The sequence below is a fragment of the Ostrinia nubilalis genome, chromosome 4, assembly GCF_963855985.1.
Source record: "Ostrinia nubilalis chromosome 4, ilOstNubi1.1, whole genome shotgun sequence".
NCBI classification, from domain to species: domain Eukaryota; kingdom Metazoa; phylum Arthropoda; class Insecta; order Lepidoptera; family Crambidae; genus Ostrinia; species Ostrinia nubilalis.
In genome coordinates this window covers 7,893,250-7,917,246 of record NC_087091.1, presented here as the reverse complement: position 1 = coordinate 7,917,246, position 23,997 = coordinate 7,893,250, and the positions used below count along the sequence as shown (strand labels likewise).

The window sequence follows — 23,997 nt, the reverse complement described above, 5'->3', positions numbered from 1 at the left end:
TGCTTTATGGGGTCAACACTCCGCAGCGAGAGCCGGTGAGTTCGATAGCGGATTCACAAAGCCTTGTCTAAATTAATATAAATAGTGTATGGTATTTATACATCAATAGTCTGCAATCGGTTTAAACTTCAACAAAGTTTTAAATTAAAATAGGACTATAAAAGGTTAAATGGTAATTAAAGGTTAAAGTAACTTACATCCGAACTACCTTTCTTTTTCAGTCGGGTAAAAAGACAAGAGGTCGCAAGATCTCGAAGTGACTGCGACCGTGCGTCAAAAAAGTGCAAGTAACGAGAGCAATTTGGTGGAGCTTCTGTGGAGACGGACGCGGCTCGACGGTTTAATTGCTTTGCCCTCTTTCATGCCGAGCGCAGCGCACGGCCATAGTAAAACCGAATAATAAATATTCTACATACTCGGTTTTGCACTACAACCACTATCAAAATTTAAATATTTAGTGCTTAGGCCCTTTCCAGGGCACTTGTACACGTCCCAAATATTTAGGAAGTGTACAAGTTGTAAGCTTTAAACCTAGTCCGGGACAACGTTTGGACTGGGCTGGACAACTTTGCTCCAAAGCTGTAGCTATTACAATTATTTAAGATACTAAAATTTTCAGCTTGAAGTTCCGTCGTCTATAGTGGCTTCGAGTTACAGCAGGCCTGGCTCACTCCGCGCGGTACATCCGATAATTACCTACAGCGAAGCGCCCCGCCGGCGGGTATTATATCAGTCGAGTGTCACGCGCGCGCCCGTCAGGACGCTGACGTGTGTTGTAGTATGATTATAATTCTATGATCGAAGTATTATTTAAAAATGGACATAAAGAGAAAGAAATATTGTGCGGCGTTCGGGTGTTTAAATTCGAAAAGAAATCTACCGGATTTATCTTTTTTTTTCGCTTCCCAAAGATGCTGAAAGGTATGTTGGCCATGTAGGTAATCAATAATTCTTAGGATAGTATAGGAACCTAACCTACCATGACTACTGCTCAGAATGCGTTCGTTCGTTTCAGCCAAATGACGTCCACTACTGGACAAAGGCCTCTCCCAAGGTTTTCCATAATGAATGCGTACTTACCTACATACGTACCTCATTACAAATAAGTAGATTAATTATTTTTTCACTAGACAGCAACCCTAACAGCGTAAGAAGAGTTCAGAGGCACGCGATAGAAAGAGACAAAACTTGTAGGTGAATAAAATTGTAGGTACGTAGTGCTGTGCGAGCTGAATTCCACTGTATCGCGTCGTAGCAAGACTCGCATTTATTTAAATCGTCTTGCGGAGTAATCCTTCTGTACCTGTACTATTACTTATTCTGTGGTTACAGTTAGAAACCGCTAATAAAGGATATTTCAAAGATGATTTACTATTCTTATTTTACTATGGCGCGGTAACGGAAATGCTGGCTGGAAAACACTTGAAAATCGATTGATTGGAAAAATGATTTCACACCCTGGCTTTCTTTGATAAAATAATTTAAGAATTGATGCTGTGAGAGGTAAAATTATTTTTCGGGACAAAACGTACCAATGGCGTTTTAGATTAGGTACATTCAGTATGTTGAAGTAGGTTTTAAATAATTGTGATTTTGAGCACAGGTACAGGTTATTTCAGCTGTTTATTTTTAATTTGAGCTATTCAAATAGTTTAATTACCTATGGATTATGCAATTTCATACACTTTCTCGACACTACGGAATAAACACATCTCTAAAGTCACAGACATAGTTTCAGGTAACAGCTAGTTCATAATTAAGCTAACCCAAAAGCGATCCACGTGTCGCTCGCGACATTTTAATTAAATGTTCAGTGGCCTCATTATAGCGAGTCTAGCGTTGATGAGCTACCAGATAATTGTATAAATTGCAGAATCCCTCCGTGACTGCTCGAAATTAGTTTGTAGCCTATCTGTATAACTAGTGTTCATTCTAAGGCTGGGTTGCGCCATCTTACTTTAATTGTTACAAACATCAAAAATCTGTCAAATTCCATACAAAAAACACCGTTATAGTTACGGTCAAAGTTAGATGGTGCAACTCAGCCTAAGTGATCGTCAGAACGGCGGGTGTATTGTCACAGAAATGTATATGTCAACGCGAAGATTGTAAACTCACAGTGGGTTAGGTTAGGTTAGATTGTAATCTAACTACGTCAGATTATAATCTGACGGAATTCACAATATTACGGTGACATATACGTCACACCGTGACTCAAGCAAATTATCTTTTTTACATTTAGGCTGAGTTGCATACTCCACACCATAATAAATGTCAAAAGTCTGACAAACTCCATACAAAGTGGTTATGGTTATAGTTACGGTTAAAGTTAAGGTGGTGCAATTTAAGCTTAGTAAACTCGTATCTTAGCACGTCATCATCATCATCATCATCATCATCATCATCTCAGCCATAGGACGTCCACTGCTGAACATAGGCCTCCCCCAATGCTTTCCTTGTTGTTCATGAAGGAATTGTAGCTTTTGTGGTAAATAAAAGAAATATTGAGGAATATAACTTTCTATTCGGTTTAGAGCGCACACAAATCACAGAGTTCAAAATGGCAGTAACAATAATGACCACAGCGCACAAACTGCGGAACATAGGATTTGATGTGAACGATGAGTGGCTCGGAACCCTAATGTTGGCTGGACTGCCTGATGAATATAAGCCCATGATCATGGGGCTGGAGAGTTCTGGTATAGTAATCAGTGCTGACACGGTGAAATCCAAACTTATTCAGGAAATAAAAACATCAACATCTACTGCATTCTATACAAACTCCAAGAAAACGAAGAGCAAAGATCAGCCACCTAAATCAAAAGGACCGAGATGTTTTAATTACAACAAACAAGGACATTTTGCAAAGTTTTGTAAGCAGCCAAAGAAACCATCAACTACAAGTAGTAAAGGAGAAACTTCTAGTTTTGTTGCAGCTTTTTCAGCTACCATTGGTGACAACAGTGATAAATGGTTGATTGACTCCGGTGCATCCATGCACATGACAAGTAGAGAAGACTGGATGTACAATGACACCGAGCCGTCAGTGAAACACATTACAGTTGCCAACAGGGAACCATTGGCTGTCAAGGGAGTTGGTTGTGTAGATATTCAAGTAAATAAGGAACATAAAATTCAGGTAAAAAATGTTTTATTTGTTCCTGGACTAGCTGCTAATCTTCTCTCAGTTAGCACTATAGTGAAAGGTGGATTTAATGTTACATTTGATAACAGAGGATGTTTTATTAGAAACATCAAAGGAGACATCATATGTACTGCAACATTAAATAATAACTTGTATATCATGGACACTAGCGGAGAAATGGCTCACTTATCATCTAGTGACACAAACTGTAATAATGTTTACTTATGGCATTTACGTATGGGCCATCTGAATGTTACAGATGTGAAGAAGCTGCCTGGTTGTGCTGAGGGTGTGACTCTGACTCAGAATGTAAGTAATGTCACCTGTACCCACTGTCTGGAAGGGAAACAAGCCAGACTGCCGTTCAAAAATGTTGGTTCCAGAGCAACAAGACCACTGGAACTAATACATTCTGATTTGTGCGGCCCGATGGAGAACATATCATATGGAGGTATGAAATACTTTATCACTTTCATCGACGACTTTACCCGAAAGGTCCATTTGTACTTTCTCAAAGATAAAATGAATGTTCTGGACACCTTTAAGGATTTCAAGTCAAAGGTAGAGAATGAATTGGACCACAAAATCAAAATTATACGCACAGATAATGGCAAAGAATATTGTAATCATAATTTTGAGAAGTTTTTGTCTAATCATGGTATTGTTCACCAGACGTCCACTCCCTACACGCCTCAGCACAACGGCCTCGCTGAACGGATGAACCGAACCCTGGTTGAGCGAGCGAGGTGCATGCTATTTTATGCTGGTTTGGAAAAGAGCTTGTGGGCTGAAGCTGTGGCGACTGCAGCATATGTTGTCAACCGGTCACCAACAAAGGCACTAGAAGGTAAAACTCCATTTGAAATTTGGAAAGGACGGAAACCCAACTTGTCACACATGAAGATATTTGGCTCTGTTGCTATGGTCTATGTTCCAAAAGAAAAACGTCAAAAGTGGGACAAGAAATCATCAAGGATGATACTAGTTGGCTATTGTGAAAACTCGAAGGGTTACCGATTGTTTGACCCTGAAACAAAGAAAATAGTAAAAAGTAGAGATGTCACTTTTATAGAAACTGTGAATACACATGCAAATCTCCCTGTTGATTGTGATACAGTGGAAAGTGAGAGCAGCAAAGGCAGTTCTGATCCCGAAATACTCACTCCGGAGCACAATGACTCGGATGTCCATGAAGACTCAAGTGAGTATGAAACTGATGTTGGAGATTCTGATGAAACTTACCATCCACCGTGTTCAGTGAGACGGCAGCAGGATGTTAACAGCAACATCACAGTAAGATCATTGCGGTCTCAGAAGCAAAGGAATGAAGAGAGTGACAAAAATAGTTATTTGTGTTTGTACACTGACTCATCTGATCCACAGACTGTAGAAGAGGCTCTGTCATCACCTCAAGCCACAGAATGGAAGAAGGCGATGGATAAAGAATACAATTCTTTAATGAAAAATGAAACCTGGAGTTTGACAGACCTTCCACCGGGGAAAAAGGCTCTACCCTATAAGTGGGTATTCAAAACGAAAACCGACCAGAGTGGAAATATCACCAGTTACAAGGCTAGGCTTGTAATAAAAGGCTATGCTCAGAGAAATGGATTAGACTATGAAGAAACATACTCACCAGTTGTCAGGTACACCACTATCCGCTACTTGTTTGCATTGGCAGCTAAATATAATCTGGAAATAGATCAAATGGATGCTGTATCAGCCTTTTTGCAAGGAGAGATAGATAAAACTATCTATATGGAGCAACCAGAACAGTATAAACAGGGATCTCAGGTATGCATTCTACATAAATCGATATATGGGCTAAAACAGGCCAGTAGGCTTTGGAATGTCAAACTTAACAAAGTCCTACATGAGTTGGGAATGCAACAATCGAAAACAGATCCATGTGTTTATTTCAATATAGAACAGAACACATTTATAGCTGTCTGGGTTGATGATCTAATTTTATTTACTGCTCAAGAGTCTACAAAGATGTTATTTAAGGAAAAATTAAAAGAACACTTGGAAATGAAAGATCTAGGCCCAGCTAGCCAGTGCTTGGGCATGCACATCACTAGGTGTGGAAGTGATGTTGTATTGGATCAGGAGAAATATATTAAAGAAACATTAGCAAGATTCAGAATGTCGGACTGCAAACCTGTGAAAACACCTATTGAAGTTGGTATGAAATTTAATGAAAATGAAGAACAAGAAGCATTGTTAAACTGTCCATATCAACAAGCTATTGGTTCATTGCTTTATCTGGCTCAGGTTACCCGGCCAGATATATCATTTGCAGTTAACACACTGAGCAGATTCAACAACAATCCCAAGGCTACGCATTGGACTGCAGTGAAAAGAATATTTCGATATCTACAGGGCACCAAAGATTTGAAATTGATTTACACCAAAGATGGTAATGAGAAAATCACAGGATATTGTGATGCAGATTGGGCAGGAGATGTGTGCGACCGAAAATCGTGCACAGGTTACATTTTTATGTTACAGGGTGGCGCCATCTCTTGGCGGTCACATAAACAGCAGACTGTTGCCTTGTCGACAGCCGAGGCCGAGTACATGTCGATGTCCTCTGCGACGCAGGAAGCGTTGTGGCTGCAGCAGCTGCACGGCGAGCTCGGCCAGCCGCCGCACGGCCCGCTCGTCATCTTCAGTGACAACCAGAGTGCGATCAAGTTATCTATGAATGACTGTTACTTACCTAGGTCTAAGCATATAGACATTCGTTATCATTTTCTGAAGGATCATGTTAATAATTTAAATGTTAAATTTTGTTATGTTAAAGGTGAAGACATGATTGCTGATAATTTAACTAAAGGTACTACTGCTGATAAGCATTTGTATTGTGTAACTAAAATAGGGTTACGTTCCAGGGGAGGGTGTTAGAATAAATGGAACGCAACCATTTTATATTGTGTATGTTGGCAAAACGGAAATCCGTTTAGTTTTTTTATGTTGACACTATTGTTACTGCCATTTTGAACTCTGTGATTTGTGTGCGCTCTAAACCGAATAGAAAGTTATATTCCTCAATATTTCTTTTATTTACCACAAAAGCTACAATTCCTTCAGCATCAACAGGTTTGTTATCAGGCGGTTCCACACAGCACCACAAATCCTCGTGCTCTAAATATGTTTTCATGCTGAATTTCCAGGTGGCAAAGTTCTCTCGCCCGATCAGCTTTTCGAGACTGAACATATTTGCACTCATCCTGACGCGTTTTCACCAGTTAAGCAAGCAAGCAAGCGTTTTTCTGCAAACACGTTGTTGTACATAACCTCAATTCGGACTTCAATTGGAATTTCACCGACTGATTGAAGATTGTCTGATTTCTTCCAGATTTACCACAACTACGCTCTGCTACCATGAAGGAATTGTAGCTTTTGTGGTAAATAAAAGAAATATTGAGGAATATAACTTTCTATTCGGTTTAGAGCGCACACAAATCACAGAGTTCAAAATGGCAGTAACAATAGTGTCAACATAAAAAAACTAAACGGATTTCCGTTTTGCCAACATACACAATATAAAATGGTTGCGTTCCATTTATTCTAACAATCGATTGGTAGCGGCCTGCCTCCAGCGCTTCCCTTAGCACGTATTTTGAAATATTGCTATACTAAAAGGATTTTCTTATGATGACGTTGCCTCGTCATCATAATGAACTATAGATAATGTGCATATAAATTCTTTGCTTTCAGATCAAACGAGTAAGGATCATTACAATATTATATTATTAATATCCGAAAAACGTTGTTAACATATAAAATATGTTCGAATAAACTAACGAGTCGGAAATTGAATTCGTTTCCCAGCGCTGACGTCTACAAACGTCATCAACACTGTTGAGGAAATGGAAACTGAAAATTGAGCGTTCAATACCGAAGCCTCTTACGGAAGGCATCTTTAGATGCCACCATTTGCAATTATTTTTGAAGCTTACTTATACAAAAATTCGTTACAATGTTATCATACTTATTCCATACTAATTATTATACATATTTGCATTTTCTTATGTTTACCTATAACGAATATACTCAAAAACTACTGGACCGTTTTCCAATATTCTTTCACCATTATAATGCCAAATCATCATTTCATCATCATCATTTAAGCCGTAGGACTTCCACTGCTGAACATGGAAAACATTGGGGAGGCCCAATGTTTTTCATGTTGATCGGTTGGTAGCGGCCTGCGTCCAGCGCTTCTCTGCTACCTTAATGGTGTCGTCGGTCTACCTTGTGGATGGACGTCCTATGCTGCGTTTTCCGGTACGCGGCCTCCATTCCAGAACCTTGCTGCCCCATCGGCCGTCAGTTCTGCGTACTATGTGCCCAGCCCATTGCCACTTCAGCTTGCTAATCCGTCGGGCTATGTCAGCGACTTTAGTTCGTTTACGGATCTCCTCATTTCTGATTCGATCTCGTAAAGAAACACGGAGCATAGCCCTCTCCATTGCACGCTACATTATCCATAAGTAATATAGACTATATCAGAACAAAACTTACGCGGGTGATAGCACAGGAATAGCTTGTAGATGATAATATCCATCATAATAAATAGACATTTAGTTTGGAATTATTTTCAAAATCTTTTTATTTTTTTCGAATTTTTTATAGGCAACGAAAACGGAGGTATTCTAGAAGATCAAAGGAGCTATAAACTCCTGTACGTAAACTCCTTTCTATGCTGTGGAAGCATCAGACTATGATTTATCTATTCCATTTCCCGATTACCCACTGTTCCAACAACTGCGTAAAGGAGAAACCAAATGAGGCAACGCAGTATCCGGGCGTTTTCAAGGCGAGAGTGAATAGGCACTTATAGGGCAGATATGTACCATCCTAGACTGCATCTCACTTAACACCAGGTGCGATTGCGGTCAAATGCCTGCCTTGTCTAGCATAAAAAAAAAAGTATGCGGCTATAGTGGCTAGGTTTTGAACTCTAAATAAAATATAATAAAAAAATGCATTACTCGAAATAGTCCTAAGACTTACTGTTTTTGATGGACGGAATGGACTTACCTGAAATAACATATTACAGGTGTTAAAAATTAAGTCGGTATCACTATGTTTGGCCCAAGGTCGGCGTACAAATTTACATAACATCATTGAGTCGTATTAGGTTAGTAGAAATTAAATTAAATAAAAAGTAAGTTAGTAATGTCCAATCAGTAACAATTTCATAAACATTTAAACATAAATTAACTTTTTAAAAAAATAAAACCGACTTCAAATGCGTGAACACAAAAAAAAACTAAAAATTAAAAATATTGCGTATAAAAAAGTTCATCTCCAATTTTCCACCCTTGGGGATGAAATATTTTCTTCAAATTCGCATGAAACCACCCTTTTGATAATACCTATTCAACAAAAAAATAATCGTTCAAATTGATTTATAATCGGCGGAGATATTGCGTATAAAAAAGTTCATCCCCAATTTTCCACCCTTGGGGGTTGTTTTTTCTATTATTAAATTTAAATGGGACCACCCTTGAGGTATTACCTATACGCCGAAAAAAGATTTGTTCAAATCGGTTCATAATTGGCGGAGTTATCGCGTAACAAACATAGAAAAAAAAAAAAAAAAAAAACATACGGGTCGAATTGAGAACCTCCTCCTTTTTTGAAGTCGGTTGAAAATAAGATGCACTGCTATCAATTTGCTTTTTATTAGAACAAAATAGTGTGAAAACTGTGACAAGACAATTTTACGTGTGGGGCTGATAAATATGAGCTTATTTAAAAGAAAACTCTTGTGTAACCAACGTCTGTGGTAAAAAGCGTTTGAATAAAAAAACCCATCGCAGCAATTAAACATTTAGCAGAGCGTCCATAAGAAATTCATTACGGGTGAAAACCGGTACAATTTCCAGTACGGCCCCTTTGAGACGGCCCCGGCCGGGTTGTCGGTTTATTGAATTACGTTTAGAAAGATAAATTACAACTTTTATTTCGCTTCTATCCACTGGCAGTTTTGAAACTCCCTGTGCAATTTGAAATTTTCGCAAATTAACTTTCATGGTTAACTGCGGTACACATTTTTCGTGTTTATGAACGCTTGTTACTTGCGGTTATCATAACATTGGTTAAAGCAAAACATTTGATTTTTTAGAGCTTTCAGTTATTTTTGTAGCTATTGAGACAAAATTTGTGGAAGTTTTAATACAGATAAAATTGTAACGGTGAGAAAATAAATAAACATGATTATGTTGTAAATTAAGATTTTTCCAGTTAAAACTCTCGTTAAAACAATTTAATTCGTCAATTATTTATTAATTAATTAACTACTTAAGTTGAACTAGAATTTAACTTGAAGTCCGCTTAATTTCAGCAGATGAATATGATCGCAATATTAACTTACTATTCAAATATTAACCTTCACAGAATGATAAATTCAAGTTTCTCGGGATGGTTGCAATTAAAAAAAAAGTATTTTCAGTTCAAATTGGTATCGTGTATTTGAGTACGACTTGGTATTGGCCACGGCTAATTGGCAATTACCTCCAGGAATGAGTAGGTAGCCAGATAAAATACCGAATGCAATTTTCAATACGGAATAAAACCTCTTTTCGATGTAAGTTTCGATGTAACTGGCTATCTATAAATAGGTTCCAATAAAAATATTACAAATATTCACCTACAAAAATATCATAAGGCCCTGCGATCTGATATCAGAAAAAGAAAACATAAGTAAGAGAAATATTTTTCCTCTATGAATAATTCATACACCAATTTGCGAGCTTCATTTAAATGTTTTGAAAGATTGTTTACTTACCTGCCTCTTTCGTGGAAATTGAACGAACAATTTTAAAATTTAGATTTGTTGTATAAATCATATAAAGTTACAAAGTAGATAGCAAATTCACTAACTTAAATTAAGGAACATAAGTACTATGTAGGTACAATTTTATTAGATTATACCTAGGTGCAAATATAAAGCATAAACATGGGTCTCATTTATGAGAAAAACTGAACATAGCTGAAAACACATGATGAAAACGATGATTCGCCTGAAAACACATGTGCATGAAAGTCCTACAGCTGAAATTCCGCTATTGATTGCCGCTGAATTTCAGAACAGCGACATCTGTGATCGTTCAGCCTTACCTAGTTTCAGAGCCGACTACGGTCCACCCGCGGCGGCGGCGGACGGCTCGCATTTCTGCTGTGACGACACGATCCCTCGTGCGGCGTTGGCGGGCAACCGACACTTGCGCAGTGGCGCCATCCTCCGCCTCGGCGATTGGCAACATCACAACAACTCAACTAGAACGTAGTTTCAGAAATAAAATATAGATGTCGCTTATCAACCGTCACATTTTCACTGAGTTTTCCGAGTTTGGGAAAATAATATTTTCTTGATACAGTTCCGAGGTTTTGTGGCAAATGAAGAATAGTAAGTTACAGAGTAATTCTGAAATTAAATAAATAAACACATAATCCGTTACATCACTTATTGTGATATTGACGAATGAAATATGTAGGTAAGTACAAAATTAAGGTTTATTTTAATTTACTTCAGCTAGGTAGGTACTTTCTGCTTACATTTAAAAAATATGTATCGCAACATTGAAATAAGCAATAATGCCAACAGATTATAATACTAATCCTTTATTTGTCTTCACAATGGGTTGTTCTAATAATAAAACTTATAAATTATTCACGGTATTTGCCAATCTGCCCTTATTTGTCAATTCATAATAAACAACGCTCATTTCAAATCCATTCTTTGTTTTGTCTAACGAGATTCTGGAACAGCAAACAAGGGTATTCCCAAATCGCATTATTCCAAATCCGAAGGAACATCATTTGGAAATGGCCCGACTCAAAGCATTGTTCTGACGCGACTACACAACGTCTTTGCGTTAACCCTATAGCGATGGCTCCTACGTATAAAGGCGAAACTGCCGCTTACGCCTTTTTCCAATTATTTAAGCAATGATTTCATTTTGCTCTAATCTATAACGTCAGTAAGAAAAAAAAAAATTTTTTCCATTAGATACAAAATTAAATTTTAGGCAAATAGGCGTATGTGCAAAACTACGCCACGTATAAAGCCCAATCATACGATTCGTCAATCTATACGAGTAGTTGCTTACATACCTAAATATGTATTTTTTATAATCCAAATCTTAAATAAAGTCATGAAAATATTTAGCAAATTGTTTTATTTATAAATTATGACACATTATATAGTTATTTAATTTTTAGCGTCAAGAGTTGCATCTCAAACTAATTTAAAATTATAAATAATTTGAAAAAATCTAACTGCCTAAGGCATCGTGGGTTCAATTCCCGCCTTAGGCAGTTCGATTTTTTCAAGTTATTTATAATTTTTAAAAATATGACACATTATGTTAAAAGACCTAACTAAATCTCGAGCACAGTATATGGGCGTATTTGCGTTAAAACGTAATAACGATACATTAAACAACTTTTTCTAACTGATTTATTATTGATATAGCACATGATAACAATTAAAATAATTACATGCATAAATAAAGAGAGTAATCGCTTAAAATATTATATTTACGTTGTCATTTAAGTCTCTTTACGTTGAACAATATACATGAAATTATAGAAATGTGACGACGTAAAAGGGCAATGCGTAAAATCTCAAAATATATAAGAAAAATATAAAAATTGATAACAGCAGTAGCAAAAGCATTACATGTTAAGGCTAAATTTGAAATTTCATTAAATTCGTTTTAGTAGGTCAGAAGATATGACCCAAAAATATGGTTCTGGCCACTAAAGTGGCTCTCCTGTAAAATTTACTTTTTTCACTTACGCCAGTATACGTAGGAGCCATCGATATTAGCGGACTTGTCAAAAAACTTTAATTAAAGGAGGAAATGGATTTCAAAAGTTTTTAATTGAAATAAGTAGAGTGTACATCGAATTAAAATAAACTTCCTGCAGGTATGCATTGTAATAACAAAAGCTATATCGTTATGTTACTATGTCAAGTTTTTTATTAGTGACATACTTTTTGGATGTAAAATTGTACATTTCATACATATTGTACTTTTGTGCCATTTTCGCTACTTTGATGATATGTGCGCTTAAGGTAAGTTATCCAAGCTCAATTTAGTATAAATACTTAGGCTGAGTTGCACCACCTAATTTTAAAACTGTTAACTATAACAATAACCGGTGCTTTTTGTATGGAGTTTGACAGATTTTTGTCGTTTCTCACAGTTAAAGTAAGATGGAGCATCCCAGCCTTAGTAGTCTACCAAGAAATTACATTATAATATCAAATTTTATAACTTTAGATAAAGTAGTTGACATTTTAAACAACAGGCCTCTTTTCAATTTCCGCAATTAGCACTAAGTAAATGAATCATTGATAAATAGTACTTATAGTTATACTGACCAACATACCTTGATCTAGTTATGTCTACAAGCACTTTATGAAACAAAAATAAAATATGTTTGCATTCCACGCGTTTCATATAAATCAACGCGAATATTTTCTTTGAAACTTAAAAATAATTTGTTGTGCAGACAACGTCACATCAAGCTTAACACTGTGGCATCTTACTCACTTGTAATAAGTGTGATTTTACAGCAAAAATATTAGTTTGAAATGCTGTACACTCATACAGATTTTTCCGATGACACACTGTTTCCGACGTGTAACATAGCTGGAGAAAAACCGTATAAAATGCTTTTGTTTTCGACAGACTATTATAAATTCATGACTTTAGTGATGCTTTTCAGCATCATTAGCTCGGAATACTGTTAACACCGCACCGTATTGTCGTTGACAAGTGAAAACCTCGGGAGTACCGAAAACAAAAATTTTCAGGAGACAAAAACCGCCTCCTGAATATTTTTACGAGGTTTTCATTGAACGCGATAGATGTCACTACAATCATCCCATTCGGATATAGGTGAGCTCCAATTCTATCTCTCTTCTATCTCAATCCTACATTAAAAAGTGTTTTTGGTAAAAAATCAACTTACGAGGATTTCACTCGTCAACGACGGTATGTAAATAAGTAGCCTATTTAAGGCCTGCTGGGTCCACCTTAAGCAGAACAGATTTTACTACAGAGATTTTATTTTATGTTCTGAGCCTTTAAGACAAGCATGTTAAGCAAGCGTCGATGTTGACAAAAAAAGTAGCTGTATTCTTTACTGAACATAGAGACCCTGGAGAGGGATCACAAAATCTGATATTGTTCTTTTTTTAGAGACCAAAAAAATGTTGGGAGAATCAACGACTCACACAATCAACGGCCAACACGTTAGGCCACGTTAGGCAAAGAACTTCTTAATATGATATTTAATGTTCGTACCTAGTAAGTAAGCTGATATGGATCTCTGAAACACCGCAATCGAAACAACTTTAGTTTTCAGTTTAAATTGTCGCATTTTATTCCCAATTTATTTCACAAAATCCTGCAAATTTAAATAGCAACCCTTGTCAACTTTATTTTTGTCTGCGAGGACAGTGAAATAAAAAATATAACTGTCATTGATAGATTTAGCTGTTTTCATTGATCTATGCAGATGTTTTCTTGTGTCGAGTGTTGAAGATTTTTCACGCGTACTTTCTAGTATTGTATTTTTGTCGGTTTGCAAGAAGTGAGAACTATAAAGCTATAAATACAGCTGGCAAATAACCTCTTCAATCAGCATACTGGTATTCTATCACGGTTTTGTAAATAAACTACTTACTGTTTCGTTGTGTACATTTCCTCTGGTTAAAGCGTTCAGCTGTTCAGTGACGCCGTTTTATCATTTCAGCTTTACCCATACTGTCGACAGCATATCAGACTAAGCGTTTTGATGAAAAATAACCCCTATTGCAACTGCATAGGATTCCCCACTCGTTACTCTGTACAACTAGTTCGCAGTGAAATATAAAAAGGGTAGTAGATGACCCTAGGCAATAGTCAATATTAACCAGCATTCAAAAAGTTCGTCATTTTTCATTCATTCTCTCTATTATTTTTTTACGAAAGTTAGTAAACTTTTGTTTTACTCTTCCAAAAGTGTGCTGAAACATTAGGTACCTACTCTAATAACTTTCTATAATAACCAATATGCCCATAATCCATTATACTAATTTAGCAAAGGTAATGTTTGGCATCGCCAATTACTGGAAGCGCATTCAGTTAAGTTTACGGTAAACAGATTAAGCTGTTATTTTAAACGCTTACGGTCTTATTCATAATAAAATGCTAATATAGGTTTAAAACCTACATTAGCTAAAACGTTTGATAGGCTTAAAACACTCTTATAAACCTCTGATAAAAAACGTTATTCATAATCGTTTATAAACCTTTGATAGCTAAAACAGAGTTTAATATTTTCTTTCCACAGACTATACAAAAAGAATGAACGAAAACAGCTTTTTTGGTGATTTAACTTGGTGGACCATGTAAAATCATAGACAAATCGCAGAAAAAAAAAACAAAAAATTGGCAGCTGTGACGTTTTACTTACTGACATTGACATTTGGCACGAAAATTTAATAAAGTTTTCGGTTTTTTCGATCAACTCCCAAGTTTTATCAAACTTTTATAAAACTTGGGATTGTATGTTCTGGATTCTGTACCTCTTACCCTGTACTCTGCAATAAGCTCTTACGACGACCCGGCTAGTTACATCGGATACTAATTATGTCCATGACGAAGGAGAACAGACCGCCTAAAAGGCAACGATCAGAAAACTGGTTGGAGGAAGATAAGGTAGTACTTATTTTTAGCCTGATAAAGTGCCTACTAATTTTTGTAGCATGGTTTTATTTATGTTTGACGCCTAGTGTTTGCTTTTCAGTATTTGCTGAAAGAGTTGGTGAAAGAAAGAGTAAATGCAATCGAAAATAAAAATACAGACACTAACACGAATAAACGGAAGGTTGCGGCTTGGGCTGATTTACAAACAACGTTGGTACATCTTTTGATTTCTGCCTTCAATATAAAATTTTGCCTTTACCTGTAATTCAAAATCCTGTCATTTCTTTTTCAGGTTTAATTCAATGTGCGCTGGTATGAACCGCTCCATTACCCAGTTAAAATCGCAATGGAGCCTCATAAAAATCAGTGCGAAGAAAGACAAGACCATTGCTAGGCAGGCTCAAATTAAAACTGGCGGTGGTCCACCATTATCAGTGCCTGACGATAGGGCTGATGATATAGCATCTTGGTTGCCCAATGAATTTGTAGTCGATGTTAACAGATTTGACTCGGACTCAAATAAAAGTGAATTAATTAACATTCAAGAGGAGGAATCAACTCAAAATACGCAAGATCAGGAATTGATAAATAATGAAGAAATCCAATATGAATTGGTGGTACTTGATGAAGAAATAGAAGATACACATGCTTGTACTACTAGAGGCATATTGGAAGATAAAGAAAATAAAAAAGTAGAGGCAAAAGAAAATAAAGCAAAACCTAATTTTAAAGCACCAGCAATCAAAAAAAAAAGGAAACTGTTAAACAAAGAAGGCTTAATTGATTTAAGCAAAGTTAGGATTTCCGAAATTGCAGAAACAGAATCAAAATGCCGGATTGAACTGCATGAAGTTCAAATGGAAAACGAACGGAAGAAAGGGAGAAACTTGGATCTTGAGCATCAATTATTACAGGAAAAACTTAAATATTACACTCACATTAATAAAGAATAATAAGTCTTTTGATGTTAAAGTTTTTCAAGTACTAACAGATTCTAAATAATAAGTTAGTTCCTCCCTTACTTCTGTTTGTTTTTAATTTGTATTTTATGCAGTTCCAATCCGCATTTTGATTGTGTTTCTGCAATATATTTAGACGGCTATGAATATGTTTACTAGTCATAACTTAATAAGAGTTTGAGATTACTATTAACTAGCTGTTGCCCACGACTCCGCCTGCGTAGACTACTATTTCTGTAACCTACAGGATCTGTGCATTTTTCCAGGATAAAAAGAAGCCTATATGTTATTCGAGACTATATAATCTATCTGTTTTAGCAATTTATTTGTTTATAAGAATTGAACTGTGATTTTTAGTAAGTAAGTTTAATAATTGTACTTAAATTAGTGATATAAAGTAAATACACATATGCCTAGTCACAAACATTCGCCTTTATAATAATAGTGTAAATTATGGTTATTTTGTTTTAAATGTAGAAGGTTGATAACCTCCGAATAGAAACGTTTATACTTAAGCAATTTCTTTGTTTTAAAGAATTGAACTGTGATTTTTAATAAGTAAGTTTGTTGAAACTAATTGTACTTAAATTAGTGATATAAAGTAATTTGTTTTGAATTTTTGCAGAATAATTGCTTTTTTAAAGAGAACTACAGGTTTTGTTTTTGTGATAGTAACAAATTGGACTGAAAATTGAAATACAGGTATTTTTCAATCAAATATTCTTTTTATTTTCATTAAGATGCCAGGAACAGTATCTGAAAAATTAAAATACAACATTTTCATGAACTCAAATGACATTACATAAAAGTAAATCGTTGGAATTTATCAAAATGTATTTTAGTACCATTCAAAAATGTTGATTTATAAAATTTTGTAGTATCAACTGCGACCTACGCCTCAACAATGAAGGTCGGTTGTCGTGAACACTGTTCTCCGTCGAAAGTTGCGGAGTTACAGGGACCTGCTCCATATGTTGTTCTGAAAAATATTATGAATTTGTCAACATTTTGTCATAAAGATTTGTATTCCTTATGTACAGTCAAATTGATAACATTTACCTAACAATGTGTCATTCATATCAATGGCTATATTATGTAATACAGCCAATGCTATGATCACAGCTTTTCCATTTTGGAGGCTTACTGGTAAGCCATGGAGTAGGCATTGGAACCGCTGCTTCCACACCCCAAAACACCTTTCAACAGTGTTCCTAGTTGAGATGTGAGCATTATTGTATGCTTCTTCTTCTGGACGACTAGGCCTTAAAATAGGTGTAAATAGATATGGCAGAAGAGGGTAGCCCGAATCGCCAATAAGGCGTCCTCTAAACTGCCTATCCTCAAATCGTTGTTTTATATTGCTCTCCATAAAAATTCGACTGTCATGTGTACTGCCTCGCCATCTAGCCACTATATCCATTATTTTGAGGTCAGCATCACAGACAACCTAAAATAAAAAAAACAGTATCCTGTAGGTAATCCATCCAATAATATAGTGTTGAATGTTGCTAAAATTTAGATCATACAAAGTAAAAATTATAGACATTATTAAAACAAATCTTTCTCTGTTGTAAACTGTATAAAATCAAAATATATTTTACCTGAACATTCAGGGAATAATAGCCTTTTCTATTAATATAGTACTGGGCCATGTCACCTCCGGTTTTTTTAATTTTAATGTGGGTGCAATCTATGGCTCCTATCACCCCAGGAAAATTTTTAATTGCTCTAAATTTGGCACTAATTCTTTCCTGCTCTCCTATAGTGATAGGCATTTTGATGAAGGAATTTGCCTTATTCGCGATTGCATGCGCGACTCTGGCGCATATCCGGCTCACTGTCGGCTGACTTAGGCCATGGAGGTCACCAGCATCATCTTGTACCTGAAAATGTATGAAAATAATTATAGCAGCCACGACAAAGGGATAAAATAAAACACTTTTTTGTGCTTACCTCACGACGTCCCCAACATCTTATGGCCACTAAAACTTGCAGTTCAGGACACGTGCCACCACCTCTAGCGCTCTGAACCAGATCATCTTCCACCAAATCTATGATGGTGCGCACTGTGTCCTTATTGAACCTATATTTTATTTTAAAATTTAGGTCCCGCAAATCGAATGGGTTGCTTCGTTGGCGGTAGAGCTTTCTACGTCGCGCTGGGTCGGCATTATTGGCTAAATGCACAATTGCATTTATAGCATTCATTTTCACAAGCAAGGATCACAGCAAGGATATTTTGAATAAATAAACCAACGAAGTGACATTCATATGAAATGACATTTATAAAAGTTAGGTTAAAATAGGTTTATTAGAGCTTTAAACAAGGCCCGAGCTCTCGATAACTTATCACACAGATAAAAGAGGATTTTAGCGCTAAATGACGATTATGAATAACAATTTTTATCAAACGTTTTATAAACCTCTAATAAGCATTTGATAAAATGTGAAAAATGATTATGAATAAGACCGTTACGGTCTTATTCATAATAAAATGCTAATATAGGTTTAAAACCTACATTAGCTAAAACGTTTGATAGGCTTAAAACACTCTTATAAACCTCTGATAAAAAACGTTATTCATAATCGTTTATAAACCTTTGATAGCTAAAACAGAGTTTAATATTTTCTTTCCACAGACTATACAAAAAGAATGAACGAAAACAGCTTTTTTGGTGATTTAACTTGGTGGACCATGTAAAATCATAGACAAATCGCAGAAAAAAAAAACAAAAAATTGGCAGCTGTGACGTTTTACTTACTGACATTGACATTTGGCACGAAAATTTAATAAAGTTTTCGGTTTTTTCGATCAACTCCCAAGTTTTATCAAACTTTTATAAAACTTGGGATTGTATGTTCTGGATTCTGTACCTCTTACCCTGTACTCTGCAATAAGCTCTTACGACGACCCGGCTAGTTACATCGGATACTAATTATGTCCATGACGAAGGAGAACAGACCGCCTAAAAGGCAACGATCAGAAAACTGGTTGGAGGAAGATAAGGTAGTACTTATTTTTAGCCTGATAAAGTGCCTACTAATTTTTGTAGCATGGTTTTATTTATGTTTGACGCCTAGTGTTTGCTTTTCAGTATTTGCTGAAAGAGTTGGTGAAAGAAAGAGTAAATGCAATCGAAAATAAAAATACAGACACTAACACGAATAAACGGAAGGTTGCGGCTTGGGCTGATTTACAAACAACGTTGGTACATCTTTTGATTTCTGCCTTCAATATAAAATTTTGCCTTTACCTGTAATTCAAAATCCTGTCATTTCTTTTTCAGGTTTAATTCAATGTGCGCTGGTATGAACCGCTCCATTACCCAGTTAAAATCGCAATGGAGCCTCATAAAAATCAGTGCGAAGAAAGACAAGACCATTGCTAGGCAGGCTCAAATTAAAACTGGCGGTGGTCCACCATTATCAGTGCCTGACGATAGGGCTGATGATATAGCATCTTGGTTGCCCAATGAATTTGTAGTCGATGTTAACAGATTTGACTCGGACTCAAATAAAAGTGAATTAATTAACATTCAAGAGGAGGAATCAACTCAAAATACGCAAGATCAGGAATTGATAAATAATGAAGAAATCCAATATGAATTGGTGGTACTTGATGAAGAAATAGAAGATACACATGCTTGTACTACTAGAGGCATATTGGAAGATAAAGAAAATAAAAAAGTAGAGGCAAAAGAAAATAAAGCAAAACCTAATTTTAAAGCACCAGCAATCAAAAAAAAAAGGAAACTGTTAAACAAAGAAGGCTTAATTGATTTAAGCAAAGTTAGGATTTCCGAAATTGCAGAAACAGAATCAAAATGCCGGATTGAACTGCATGAAGTTCAAATGGAAAACGAACGGAAGAAAGGGAGAAACTTGGATCTTGAGCATCAATTATTACAGGAAAAACTTAAATATTACACTCACATTAATAAAGAATAATAAGTCTTTTGATGTTAAAGTTTTTCAAGTACTAACAGATTCTAAATAATAAGTTAGTTCCTCCCTTACTTCTGTTTGTTTTTAATTTGTATTTTATGCAGTTCCAATCCGCATTTTGATTGTGTTTCTGCAATATATTTAGACGGCTATGAATATGTTTACTAGTCATAACTTAATAAGAGTTTGAGATTACTATTAACTAGCTGTTGCCCACGACTCCGCCTGCGTAGACTACTATTTCTGTAACCTACAGGATCTGTGCATTTTTCCAGGATAAAAAGAAGCCTATATGTTATTCGAGACTATATAATCTATCTGTTTTAGCAATTTATTTGTTTATAAGAATTGAACTGTGATTTTTAGTAAGTAAGTTTAATAATTGTACTTAAATTAGTGATATAAAGTAAATACACATATGCCTAGTCACAAACATTCGCCTTTATAATAATAGTGTAAATTATGGTTATTTTGTTTTAAATGTAGAAGGTTGATAACCTCCGAATAGAAACGTTTATACTTAAGCAATTTCTTTGTTTTAAAGAATTGAACTGTGATTTTTAATAAGTAAGTTTGTTGAAACTAATTGTACTTAAATTAGTGATATAAAGTAATTTGTTTTGAATTTTTGCAGAATAATTGCTTTTTTAAAGAGAACTACAGGTTTTGTTTTTGTGATAGTAACAAATTGGACTGAAAATTGAAATACAGGTATTTTTCAATCAAATATTCTTTTTATTTTCATTAAGATGCCAGGAACAGTATCTGAAAAATTAAAATACAACATTTTCATGAACTCAAATGACATTACATAAAAGTAAATCGTTGGAATTTATCAAAATGTATTTTAGTACCATTCAAAAATGTTGATTTATAAAATTTTGTAGTATCAACTGCGACCTACGCCTCAACAATGAAGGTCGGTTGTCGTGAACACTGTTCTCCGTCGAAAGTTGCGGAGTTACAGGGACCTGCTCCATATGTTGTTCTGAAAAATATTATGAATTTGTCAACATTTTGTCATAAAGATTTGTATTCCTTATGTACAGTCAAATTGATAACATTTACCTAACAATGTGTCATTCATATCAATGGCTATATTATGTAATACAGCCAATGCTATGATCACAGCTTTTCCATTTTGGAGGCTTACTGGTAAGCCATGGAGTAGGCATTGGAACCGCTGCTTCCACACCCCAAAACACCTTTCAACAGTGTTCCTAGTTGAGATGTGAGCATTATTGTATGCTTCTTCTTCTGGACGACTAGGCCTTAAAATAGGTGTAAATAGATATGGCAGAAGAGGGTAGCCCGAATCGCCAATAAGGCGTCCTCTAAACTGCCTATCCTCAAATCGTTGTTTTATATTGCTCTCCATAAAAATTCGACTGTCATGTGTACTGCCTCGCCATCTAGCCACTATATCCATTATTTTGAGGTCAGCATCACAGACAACCTAAAATAAAAAAAACAGTATCCTGTAGGTAATCCATCCAATAATATAGTGTTGAATGTTGCTAAAATTTAGATCATACAAAGTAAAAATTATAGACATTATTAAAACAAATCTTTCTCTGTTGTAAACTGTATAAAATCAAAATATATTTTACCTGAACATTCAGGGAATAATAGCCTTTTCTATTAATATAGTACTGGGCCATGTCACCTCCGGTTTTTTTAATTTTAATGTGGGTGCAATCTATGGCTCCTATCACCCCAGGAAAATTTTTAATTGCTCTAAATTTGGCACTAATTCTTTCCTGCTCTCCTATAGTGATAGGCATTTTGATGAAGGAATTTGCCTTATTCGCGATTGCATGCGCGACTCTGGCGCATATCCGGCTCACTGTCGGCTGACTTAGGCCATGGAGGTCACCAGCATCATCTTGTACCTGAAAATGTATGAAAATAATTATAGCAGCCACGACAAAGGGATAAAATAAAACACTTTTTTGTGCTTACCTCACGACGTCCCCAACATCTTATGGCCACTAAAACTTGCAGTTCAGGACACGTGCCACCACCTCTAGCGCTCTGAACCAGATCATCTTCCACCAAATCTATGATGGTGCGCACTGTGTCCTTATTGAACCTATATTTTATTTTAAAATTTAGGTCCCGCAAATCGAATGGGTTGCTTCGTTGGCGGTAGAGCTTTCTACGTCGCGCTGGGTCGGCATTATTGGCTAAATGCACAATTGCATTTATAGCATTCATTTTCACAAGCAAGGATCACAGCAAGGATATTTTGAATAAATAAACCAACGAAGTGACATTCATATGAAATGACATTTATAAAAGTTAGGTTAAAATAGGTTTATTAGAGCTTTAAACAAGGCCCGAGCTCTCGATAACTTATCACACAGATAAAAGAGGATTTTAGCGCTAAATGACGATTATGAATAACAATTTTTATCAAACGTTTTATAAACCTCTAATAAGCATTTGATAAAATGTGAAAAATGATTATGAATAAGACCGTTAGTCTGGAAAAGGCTAATTGCTTTGAAACATGCTTTTATTCTATTTTACAATTAATTCCTGATTCCTTTTAGCTTCGTATTTATTTTACAAAAAATAAACTTATCCATTTTAAGGTCGAGTAAACAAACGTAACAAGAATTTCTGTAACCTTGATAATAAATTTAAAGACGATTAACGCTGCATTTTAAAGCATTTACCTACAATTACTTACTTGTTAATTTAAGCATTCCGAAAGACGGTAACCAAAATAAACAATTGTCCATTCCGCTTATCTATACCTTTAGACCTAAATGCTCCTACTGAAATATATTTTCAGAGTGCACTAAATTCTACGGAGCGCTGCAGTATAACGACCTGCTTTGTAACCGAGACTTAATGCAAGCCAAATGAGGGAACTTTTCACTACCCTTTTATATCCAAACAAAGAAAAATCGTGCTACCATTTTTGGGGTGTACTTACCACACCTTTTTACTTGAGAAAAATCTGAAAAGCGCAGGTTTAAGATACTAATCTACATTAATATTACGAGTATAAAGAGGAAAGATTTGATTGTTTGTTTCTTCGCATTGAATTGGCTACGAAACTACTGATTTGAAAAATTCCTTTACCGTTGGAATCCGACATTACTTCTGATGACATTACATAGGTGGAAGAAGTTGTGTGGCCGACGATACCCGGATGCGGGAAGCGCAAGACCGGTCATTATGGAAATCCTTGGGGAAGGCCTTTATCCAGCAGTGGACGTCATTTGACTAAAAAGAACGATAGGCGATACGATGTTTGACGTATCAGCTAGATTATAATAAGAAAATAAGATATAGAATGATTAAGTAGTTGGCGCCAAGAGAAATTGGCAATCATGCAAATAAATAAAGTCGAACATTGACGCCGAATTGTCCCTGTCCCTGATGTTATGAATAAACCTTTGATGACATCACTAAGATATTTTTATGATACATTTTTTTTAATAATTAGTTGTAGGTACACCAAATGAGACTCAATACAATCTAAGTGATCATCATCGTATTTTAGTTTTGATTGAATTCGAATGAAACTGGCAGTTACGATGTTAATTACTGTTCTTTAAAAAAAAAATGACAGTTTATTTTATTGTGGCAGATGTTATTGATTGTCTGGTCAGCCAATATTTTTACGATCGTCGTTTATTTCGAGACAAATCAACATGGCTGATTGAGAATCAATTTAGATGGCCAGCACCAATTTCGTCTATTTTCAGTTTCATAATTTACGTTCTTGTTTATGTGAATTATTCTTGCTCATAAAACGCTTTATTATCTACTTTCGGTACCTACATGTAGAGCAATGACAATATACAAAAGCTGGATGTTTTTTATAAGAATTCTGATAATAATGAATAAAAAATGAAGACTTGAAGAATAAAGGAGTTTTCACTGCTTATGGTGAAATAATTTTTCAAATAGGTCCTGTAGTTTCGGAGCCCATTCAATACGAACAAAGGACCAATCAAATCTTTCCTCTATGGAATATTATTGTAGATGATGACAATAATTCAGATACAACCAAACGAGCGTTAGCCATTTTCTCAGAAAACGACATCTACAGACTGTTTCGTAAAAAAAAATTAGGTACGAGTACATTACGTAAATTGCGCCAGCTTTCCACCCTCCTCAAACGGAAGACCGCATTAGTGGTATTGGCACTCCTCAACATCTTCCGAGGATTCCACTCTTGAAAGTAACCCTAACGCTAGCTATGCTCTTA

General features: G+C 35.7%; 4 protein-coding genes across 6 annotated transcripts in view; 1 reads left to right on the top strand and 3 right to left on the bottom strand.

The window, feature by feature from the left end:
- Positions 1–23,997, bottom strand: part of LOC135088579 (3',5'-cyclic-AMP phosphodiesterase) — a 474,744-nt gene that overhangs the window by 226,143 nt on the left and 224,604 nt on the right. Inside the window, exon 1 of one of the 3 annotated variants that reach the window (XM_063983434.1) lies at positions 10,280–10,572. The exons of the other annotated variants lie outside the window; for them this stretch is intronic. Within the exon in view, the coding sequence (XP_063839504.1) occupies positions 10,280–10,425 (146 nt within the window). The 5' untranslated portion in view covers positions 10,426–10,572. Of the gene's footprint in view, positions 1–10,279; positions 10,573–23,997 lie in introns of those variants that run through there. 3 annotated transcript variants of the gene reach the window in all.
- Positions 16,567–18,032, bottom strand: LOC135071467 (putative nuclease HARBI1). Its single transcript, XM_063965249.1, has 5 exons — positions 17,778–18,032; positions 17,426–17,707; positions 16,884–17,271; positions 16,670–16,803; positions 16,567–16,580 (listed from the first exon to the last, which is right to left on the bottom strand). Exons 1-4 carry the CDS (start codon positions 18,030–18,032, stop codon positions 16,673–16,675), a joined length of 1,056 nt encoding a protein of 351 aa, XP_063821319.1. The 3' UTR covers positions 16,567–16,580; positions 16,670–16,672.
- LOC135071468 (uncharacterized) lies at positions 18,763–19,772 on the top strand. The gene is made up of 3 exons (XM_063965250.1): positions 18,763–18,831; positions 18,920–19,029; positions 19,112–19,772. Exons 1-3 carry the CDS (start codon positions 18,763–18,765, stop codon positions 19,770–19,772), a joined length of 840 nt encoding a protein of 279 aa, XP_063821320.1.
- Positions 20,521–22,250, bottom strand: LOC135071466 (putative nuclease HARBI1). The gene is made up of 5 exons (XM_063965248.1): positions 21,732–22,250; positions 21,380–21,661; positions 20,838–21,225; positions 20,624–20,757; positions 20,521–20,534 (listed from the first exon to the last, which is right to left on the bottom strand). The coding sequence occupies exons 1-4, from the start codon at positions 21,984–21,986 to the stop codon at positions 20,627–20,629; spliced, it is 1,056 nt and encodes a 351-aa protein (XP_063821318.1). The 5' UTR covers positions 21,987–22,250; the 3' UTR covers positions 20,521–20,534; positions 20,624–20,626.